This window comes from Sciurus carolinensis, chromosome 8, assembly GCF_902686445.1.
Source record: "Sciurus carolinensis chromosome 8, mSciCar1.2, whole genome shotgun sequence".
NCBI classification, from domain to species: Eukaryota; Metazoa; Chordata; class Mammalia; order Rodentia; family Sciuridae; genus Sciurus; species Sciurus carolinensis.
Genome location: NC_062220.1, coordinates 145661669 through 145671571, shown reverse-complemented (window position 1 = coordinate 145671571; position 9903 = coordinate 145661669). Strand labels below are relative to the sequence as shown.

Sequence of the window (9903 nt, the reverse complement as noted above, 5' to 3'; positions counted from 1 at the left end):
GCTCCATACTGGCTGAGAATTTTGCCTCTTTTCCCTACTGTATTCCAGCACCTAGATCCAGAACCAGCACACAGTGAGTACTCAGTAAAATCACTGAGTCAACAAATCATCTGAAACTGAATTTGCACGTTTGTTTAAGGGTCTGGGTAAAACTGGGTTACAATTCTGGTTTTGTAGGGAGGGTTGAATAAATGACCTGAAAGAAACCAAACCAGAAGTTAAAAAAAAAATCCCTGGGGAGTTGGTCTTGAATTGCTGCTGATTTCTATCAGATCGATTCTCTCAACAGGAAAAATCCATCCACAGCTAGAGAGAGACCTCCTGCATCCAGACCCTGCAGCTGAGAGTGGGCTCCATTTCTTCCTTTTCTCCTCTTCCAGCCTGAAAATGCCCCTACATCTGGCTTCCTGGAGGAAAATACAGAGAATGCACCCCCATGACCTTTCCATTTGGGTCCTTCCCAAATGTCGGGATCTAATTGCTCAGGAGTCGTGGGGCTGAGGTTGGGGTAGCAACCGCTGAGCTTCTGTCCTGCAGTTCTCCAAACTGCCCAGCAGGGGGCAGTGCTACTTTAGGGCTCTGCATGCTGCACCTCAACACAGAACCCAGGGAGCAGAAATCTGGAAAAGGGAGAGGGCCATCTTTTATCTCACCTGTCCCTGCCAGGTCTGCCAGACCCATGTCACCCATGCCACTTCTGGAGATCAGAAGGGTGAGGATCAAGTGAAGTTTCTGTAAGGAAAACCTTTTTCTGGTTTGTAGTTCATTCATTCATTCATGACTCAAATATTAGAAGCCTACTATTTCCCAAAACCCCAGGGAACAAAACAGACACAAGTCGGGGCTCTCCCGGAGTTGGTCTTGTGGTTGGGGGACAGGTAGCAGGTCAAAGATGATGAACATAAGAAGCCAGTGACCCTGGTTTTAAGCATGCACACATACAAATATTTGCTTGCCTTCAACAAAGTGAGAGTCATGCCATAGGTACAGTTTCATAACCACCTATTTGCTTAATAAGATAACAAGATAATCATTCCATGTCAATAGACATTGATCCTCGTCATTATTGGAACAGCTGGAGAATGTCCAATTGTATAGATGTCCCATATTTGATTCCCCCCCATTAATGGGCATTTAGGATGTTTCCTAATTTTTTCCTAATTAGACGCGAGGTCACCATTCTCATAACATTTTTATGTGTCCTAGTTGTGCTACCCGCCCCCCCCCCCCCGGACTCCCAGTGACCCTCAGGGCCCGGCAGTTGCTAGGCAAGCCTCTACCTGGGCCACAGCCCACCCCTCCAATGGCTTCCTAGGATGCACTTTGGAAGCCGAGATGCTGGACCAAAGGTCACGCACTTTCAAAGCCTGGGAGGCCTGGGTGTTTCTCAGGCACGCCTTTTGGAGGTCTTCAGGGAGACCCGCTCTGGCCTGAGAATGGAAATCACCTTTTCCAGAGAGAAACCAGCAGCATTTGTCTCCAGGGACTGGCCGGATGAGTAATTCTTATTTTAATTTTCTTCTTTATTCGTTTCCATATTAAATTTTTTTTCTACATTGGGCATGCCTAGCTTTTTATATTAATTTTTCCTCATGAAAGCAATATTAGATTGTTATAAAAACCCAACACATCTGTATCAGTTTAAAAAACACACACACACACACAATGCAAGAGAAGTATGTAAAATAGAAAAGAGGGCCCGCGTGTCACCAGAAGCTGTGGTAGTCCATTGCGTGTGTCCAGCTTTTTTTTTTTTTTTTTTTAAGAAACTGGTGTTTCTTTTCCGTAACCTTATTTCCATTTTGCTTAATAAGTTTCTGCAGAACAGCTCAAGACCACTCCGTGGTTGTTCCTACCCACTCAGTAGCCTGAGCAGTGGGAGCTGCAGACCAGTCTTCAGTGGCCGGCTGGGCACTCCAGTCTTCAGTAGGGAACTGCTGGATAGGCACAGAGGGCACCTGCACACCTTCAGACCAGTCTGCAACCTCAGGTTGAGTAGCAGTGAACTCAGGAGCTGGAGCAGTCCATTCACCCTGAAATTCCTCCTTGGTCACAGCTTTTTCAGCAGCAGCCTGCTCTTCCTTTTCAATCTCTTCAGGATCTCTGTAGAAGTAGAGATCAGGCATGACCTCCCACGGGTGTTCATGGGAAATGGTGCCACGCATGCGCAGAACTTCTCGGGCCAGCATCCACCACATCAGACCCACAGAATGAGCTCCCTTATTGTTGCATGGAATGGCAATGTCCACATAGCGCAGAGGAGAGTCTGTGTTACACAGAGCAATGGTAGGCAGATTGACATAAGATGCTTCTGTAAGAGGCTGGTGGTCAGTCCTGGGATCAGTAACCACAAGAAGACGTGGTTCCCGGAAGGCTGCCTGGATCTGGTTAGTGAAGGTTCCAGGAGTGAAGCGGCCAGCAATAGGAGTGGCTCCAGTGGCAGCAGCAAACTTCAGCACAGCCCGCTGGCCAGTATTCCTAGAGGATATGACACTGACATCGGCAGGGTTTTCGATGGCAACAATGGCACGAGCTGCCAGCAGAAGCTTCTCCCAGGTTCTTTTCAGATTTATGATGTATATGCCATCACTTTTCCTTTTGTAGATATACTGTTCCATCTGGAAATCAAGGTTGGTGCCACCTAAGTGGGTTCCTGCTGCAAGGAATTTGAGGACATCCTCTTCCTTCATTTGCAGGACAACAAGGGCTCCGGACATTGTGACAGTTTCCCTTTAAGTTACGACGGGAATCAAGAACAACGCCGTATGGACCCCCTCCCTGGGTAGCGCGGAAAAGTTGTGTCCAGCTTTTGACACCACCCAGCCCCTGCTGGACACATTCATGTTATATGAACTTGCCCCCAAAGAATGCTGTCAGAATGATTAAGAAATTAAAGTCAGCTCATGTTCCACACTGAGAAAGAACACCAAGTGGGCTCCCTCAGAACACGCTTTCTGTTCCTGTCTTTCTTCACTGGATAACACATCTGAGAGATTGCTCCCTACAGGGACAGGGGCCCTGCCTGGCTCTTGATGAATGCTGTAACAATTTCCATGTGCATGAATCACATGAAGTTATTTACTTGATCCCCTGTGGATGGACACAGCTCGGTTATTTTTCTGTGTAAACAGTGATGGACGGGACATCTCCATGCAGTAACCTGAGGTCCCGTGGGAGCAGGCCCAAGCTGGGCAGACCTGAGGAGCTTCAACAGCTTCCTCTCCGTGTCCTCTCCCTCCAGGTGACTTCCAGGCAGGGCTGGGGCATCATCAGAGTCTGCCTAGTCCTCAGCAGGTGTTTTGCGATGGGCCTTGAGACCCCCAAATAGAACAGCAGTGGGATTCTTCACTCTTCATAAGGACCATAGCTGTGCATTTTCTGTAGTTGTGGAAAAAAAGAGGTCTTTCTAAAATTTTCTAATGGAAGTAATATATCAGAAAAAAAATTTTTTTAATGCAGACACATATAGGGAAGAAAATAAATGATCAGGAGTCCACCACCCAGAAATGGGCCTGGCTGGCATAACATTTCCAGATTCCTAATGTATTCAGACACAAGCACGCCCCGCCCCCACGCTTCCTAATCTGCATCCTTTCCACTTAAAATATGTCACACACACCTCGGCATGTCTACAAATAGAGCTGAATGTCGCCCCTTCTAAAGGTTGCACAGAAGTGCTTAGCTGTTCCAGCATTTATTTACAAACCTCCTCTTGGTGGCCCTCTAGGTGGGTTCAGATTTTCATCTGATTATAAGCCACCCTCGTATCCTCTCTGACAACTTCTTTAGAATTAATTCCTAGTAGTGCAATCGTGGGGTCATGGAACTTTTTTTTCAGTACTGGGGATGGTGCCCAGGGATGCTTTACTACTGAACTACATCCCCAGCCCTTCTGGAGACAGGATCTTGCTAAGTTGCTCAGGGTCTTGCTGAGTTGCTTCGGCTGGCCTGAAACTTGCCCCTCCTCCTGCCTCAGCCTCTTGGGTGGCTGGGATTACAGGTGTGCACCATCACACCCAGAGGGTCACGGAACTTTTAAAAACAGATCTGATGCATGCAACTAAACTGCCTTTCAAAAAGATGCTAATTTCCACCCTCACCAGCTATATATGATATTATCCTGCACCTCACAAAACTGCTAAGACACTGAATATACTTCCAAATTGCTTTTTGGCCATTTTTATTTCTCCTCCTCATCATCCTATTTCTTATTTTGCATCGCGTGTTCCTATAATTGCTCGTGTTTTAAAGAGCTGGCAATATATTGCAGTTATTTTTGCAAAGATATGCAAATATTTTTTTCAGATTTTAATTCGTCTTTAAATTATTTTACTTTTAATTGTGGTAAAATATACATAACACGAAACTTACCCTTTTGATCATTTTAAAGTGTACAGTCCAGGGGCCTGAAGCATATTCACTCCATCATGCAAAGCCATCACCCGCCTCTGGAGCCCTTCCTTCATCCCCAACTGAAACTGTCCCCTAAACACTGACTTACCGGTCACTCCTCCCCAGCCCCTGGTCACCTCTATTCCAATTCTGCATCTAATAATTATGCATTGGTGGCCTTTGTGTGCCTGGCTTTCTCCTGCATTGTGTCTTCAGGGTTCACCCACCCATCAGAGTTTCCCGTCCTTTTTAAGGCTGAATCATATTCCCACTGTGGATACCACACTGGTCTCATCGGTTCATCGATCCACGACACTCGAGTTGTTTCTCTTTGGCTGCGGGTGATAGTGCTGATGTGAGCACGGTTATGCATTATCTGCTTGGAGTCCCTGCTTCCAGTTTCTCTTAAGAAGACGCTCAGAAGTGGAGGTCTTTAACTTTTAATGTTGTCTGTGAATCTTTGGCACGTGGAAGCTTTACATTATAAAGGACCCATCTATCAATCTTTCTCTGATTGCTTTGGCTCTGGGGTCATTTCTAAAGACTATACACTATTTTAAAAGACATCTAGATAAGGGTTCTGTTTATTCATTGCTGTGTAACAACACACCCCATAACTCAACGGACTGAAAAAATAATAATCATTTGCTTTGTCCGTGAATCAGGAACTTGGACAGGATGCAGTGGGGCCAGCTTGTCCCCAACTCACAGGGCTTCAGCCGAGGCAGCTCGAGTGAGGCTAGGGAGGCTCACTTCTGGGGTGGCCCACACACGTGGCTGGTGCCTGTGCCCACTGTTGCTGGGGATCTGCACTGAACACTTGGGTTCCTTTGCTCATGACGCTCTCTGCAAGGGTAGCTGGGCTCCCTCAAGGCTTGGTGGCTTGAGTATCTCCAGAGATGAAGGAAGAAGTATATGACATTTTTGTGACCTGGCCTCCAAAACTTCAGAGTGTCACTTTTTCTGGACTCTATTGGTCAGGGCAGTCATAAAGGCCAACACGAGTTCAAAGAAATGAGACAGAGATGCCACCTCTTGATGGAGGAGTTGCAGAGTTTAGGAAGAGCACATTGGATGGGAAATACTGTTGTAGACATTTCCAGAAAATGTAATCCACCGAGTCTGATGTTTGGCCAAAACAGTTGGCATCCATCTCATAGGTCAGACACACCCAAGGCCCCAGAAAAGTCCTCCCATTTGCCAGTCAGGCTCAGAGTCAAGGTCCAGATGCCCCCAAGGATCCTCAGGGATGAGGCCTTGGGCACAGACCTCGAGTGATTTTCTTCTGAAGACCGTGAAGTGAAGAACCCAGGTATCTGCCGCCCCTGTGGTCAGCACACAGTGGGGGGCAGGCAGAGGGTGGTCATTCCCGCCACTTCTATTCAAAGCAGAAGGAAAGGGGACGCCTACCGCAGTCACTGCTCCATAGCAATTTTGAAATCCAGCTGGGCCAACACTGGCAGGTGCTGCGATTTCCTCCACTAGTTCTCTGTCATTTTCTGGATGTGATTCTGAGTTGTGCTTTTTCATAAAGCAGAGTCCATGTCTGCAGCTGACTGATCTTTTTGGCTTGCTTCCTACCCATGGAAGTTCAAGGACTCCAAAGCCTCATTTTATGTTGTATTATCCCTGTTCCTTTTAGTTCAAGTAGGCACCGCCTCCACCAGAACCTTCTATAATCCCAGTTCCTCGGGAGGTTGGGGCAGGAGGCTTGCTTGTGTCCAGGAGGTCAGGGCCAGCCTGGGTATCACAGTGAGACCCCATCCCCCACTCCAGAAAAAGAATACTAGGCTATTTATTTATTATTAATAAGCTTCAAGAGTTCTTTACGTATTGAGGATACGAATATTTTTTAACCAGATATGTGACAAGCACATATTTCTGCCAGTCTCTGGTTTGTGTTGCCGTTCCTTGAACAGCAGTGTTCAAAGAGCAGAAGGTTTTTAATTTTGATCTAAGGTAGTTTTCCAATTTTTCTGATTGCTTGTGGTTTTGATGCGCCGTTTAAGAAGTCTCTGCCTCACCCAAGGTCACAAAATTTTTCTTTCTCTGGGAATCTTTATAGATTTTAAAAATGTTCTACATTTAGCTTATGGTGCATTTTGAGCTGACTTTGTATATGGGGTGAGTGTAGGATGTCTGCTCTCACCATTTCCAGTCAACGCTGCGTCGCACGAAAAGAAAAGGCATTATTGTTGGAAAAGAAGTGAAATGGGCAGATGACAGGGTCATCTATTTAGCAAACCTGATGGAATCTACAACAAACAAACAAACAAACAAACAAACAAAAAAAACGCTCCTAGAACCAGGGAGTGAACTTAGCAAAGGTACATACAGGCTGCAAGCTCGTCATACAGGTGCCGAACAACTGGAAATAAGAATTTTAAAACCCAATTCGAGGGCTGGGGAGATAGCTCAGTCGGTAGAGTGCTTGCCTTGCAAGCACGAGGCCCTGGGTTCGATCCCCAGTACCGCAAAAAATTAAAAAAAATAAATAAAACCCAATTCCATTTACAAGATCTTCAAACACAAGGAAATGTTTAGGGATGCATCTGTCAAAAATGTGACGAAAGATTTACAGAACAAAAACTACGAAACACTGCTGAGGCACGTTAAAGGGGCTCTGAATACACGGAAAGGCACGTCCTGTCCACGGGGTGGAAGTCACAACACTGTCGAGATGTCAGGTTCCTCCACACTGACGAGATGTCAGGTTCCTCCACACTGAACAAGAGGTCGAGAGCAATTCTGATAGAAATCCCAGGAGGCTCTTTAAAAGAAATTGACAAGCTGATTCTAAAATTCACATGGAAACGAAGGGGACTGAGAAGCCAAAAAAGTGTTTAAAAATAATGGCAGAACTGGAGACCTGACACCACCTGATTTCAAGACTTGTTATAAAACAACAGTATTCAGAGTGTGGTGTTGTATCAAGTTAGGCAAATAGATCAGCGGGCGGAACACAGAGCTCATAAATAGGCCTGTGCACACATGAATAACCGATTTTAGTCAAAGGTGCAAAGTCAATTCAGTGGAGAACAGATAGTCTTTTGCCAATTTTAAATTGGATTGCTTGTTTTATGATAAAATAGAGTTTCTTTTTAAAATTGAATCTTGAGAGGTTTTTTTTTGAGTTTTTTTTTTTTTTAAATCTACTTATTCTGGAAACTGGTCCTTCATAAACTATGTGTTTTGCAAATATTTTCTCCTGGCGTGCAGTTTCTTACTTCATTTTCTTAAAGAGTAGAAGTTCTAAATTTTGATGAAGTCCCATTATCTGTCTTTCCTTTGGTACCGTGTGTTCTTGTGTTGTGCATAAGAACTCTTGGCCAAACTTAAATCACAAAGACTTTCTTTTATGTCACCTGGAGTTTCAGAGTTTACACTAGGTCAATGCTCTAGTTCAAGTTAATTTCTTGTGGAAAGCCCGGTAGGACCTTTTTTAAAAATGTTTTAATTTTATTTATTTATTTATTTATTTTTTGCATATGGATGCCCAGTTCTTCTAGGGCTATGTATTGAAAAGAATGTTCTTTCGCTATCGAATTACTTTTGCACCTTGGTTGAAAATCAATTGACCATATATGAGTGGGTCTATTCTATCCCTTTCCCCAATACCACACTGTCTTGATAACTGTCACTAAGTAAGTCTCGAAATCAGGTAATAAAAGCCTGGAGACTATTCTCAGTATGAGAAAAAAAAAATGGGTATCTGGAGAGATGGGGATGGGAAACGGTTTTGTTTCCAAGCCCAGCAGTTCCTGGCTCCTTTATACGTAAGAATTTTTAGTCCATTTCCTCCTCTTGCATTTTATCTCAGGTGGCAAGAAAGAACCGGTCGACACTTCCAATACTCTATTTACCACTGAGCACACTTCTTCTTCTCCATGTTACCACAGGTGACACACTTTCTGCTACCACCTAACAAAGGTCCTCTTTCCTCCAGTTTTCAGTAACGGATCTTAGGTGTGCGCTGACTTCCTCCTCTGGGCTCCACAGACTGAGTATCTCCAAGGCCCTGAGCAGTCCTGGATGCAGGTGCCCAACCAGCAGGGGGCGCTGAGGCTGCCTGGCCATCCCTCTCCTGGCCTCTCGGGACTGCCTCCTATCTCTGCAGGCTGTGCTTCCTCCCGGCATGGTGGTCTGGGGTGCTCAGACTGCTTACCTGGAGGCAGAAGACCTCACAAGGAGAACAGGGCACGGAAGACCTGGCCTTGGAAATCACATGTGGACAGAATTCACATCCACTGTGCTCTTTGGGCCCAGGCAACCCTAAACTCAAGGAGGGGGACTGTGACTTCACCTCTGGACAGGAAGTGGTGGAGTTCCCCAAGAATATTTGAGAATGAGAGAGAGTGTCTGTGGTCACTTGGGAAAATAACAGTCTAACATAGTAAGGAACCCCCTCATTTATGAAAAAAATTTCTTTAGGCCTAATTAAAACAAACAAAAAATTCCCATTTCCTATTTCATCTTTCTTGAAGATTCCTCTGGGGATTTAGGTATCAAATCCAGTGGGATACTGGAGGTGGCTCATGCAGGCTCATGAAAGTTGATTTTTAAATTTGGGGAGGTGGGGTGGAATTCTGTTGGTTGTTAAACACAGCAATTATTTTAATAAATTACATCACCCTTGAACCGATTAAACATGATAAATTTAAACCGTTAAAAACATGATAAATAACACAAAATTCACCACTTCCTGATTATCTTACAAACTCTGTGATTATTTGTGCTCTTGGGTTTAAATTCTGTTGCATCTGCATGGTGGGAATAGAGTGTCACTGTGGATCTCACCCCAACTTCACATTCAGTGGCTTTGCCTTGGGCATAGCTAGAATTTGGTCTTAGTAGGAGTATTTACACCACGGAAATTGGCAGACGCTACCCATCTGGACTGTTTGATGGATTCTCTAGGCCTAAAAAAGAGATGGAAGAGAAAATGTTAATAATGCAGATTAAACAGGAAAGCATGTTATGCTGTCCCCATTACATTGTGAATAACATTAAAAGTTGGGGGAAATATCCCTCCAGTATCCAAAGAGGTTGATGGAAGAGTGATGTTCCAACAAATGTATGTTTCATGTTCACCCAGCTTGTTAATGAAAATTTTAAAAATCAGCCAACATTCCCCTGAGGACTTGGCCCACGGATGGGATGCTACTCCATCTGCCCAATCATGATAGAATTACAGTCCCAGACAATGGATACTGTTTGATATTAAAAAAGAAATAAAAAGAAATTTTGTTGTTATATTACTTGTATATTTTGTATGATAATCTTTTATATCAATAAAATCCACAATACCAAAAAACTCGTGTACTGCCTCCATCCATGCATATATATTTTTAGAACTTGTTATCAGCCCACTAGGGATCAAAGTCCTTCATCAGAATATAATGGCAAGCATTCATGGGATACCAGCTCTGTCCTGGCTTCTGGTCTAAGCCAAGGGCTACACAAATTTGGTTTCCTTCCACCTCTCTCTCTCTCTCCAGTCTCCTCTTGGCC

General features: G+C 44.6%; 1 protein-coding gene across 1 annotated transcript; it reads right to left on the bottom strand.

The window, feature by feature from the left end:
* Positions 1-1783: 1783 nt before the first annotated feature.
* On the bottom strand, positions 1784-2752 carry LOC124990920 (40S ribosomal protein SA-like). The gene has a single exon (XM_047561461.1). The coding sequence runs from the start codon at positions 2715-2717 to the stop codon at positions 1830-1832; it is 888 nt and encodes a 295-aa protein (XP_047417417.1). The 5' UTR covers positions 2718-2752; the 3' UTR covers positions 1784-1829.
* Between the last annotated feature and the right edge of the window lie 7151 nt (positions 2753-9903).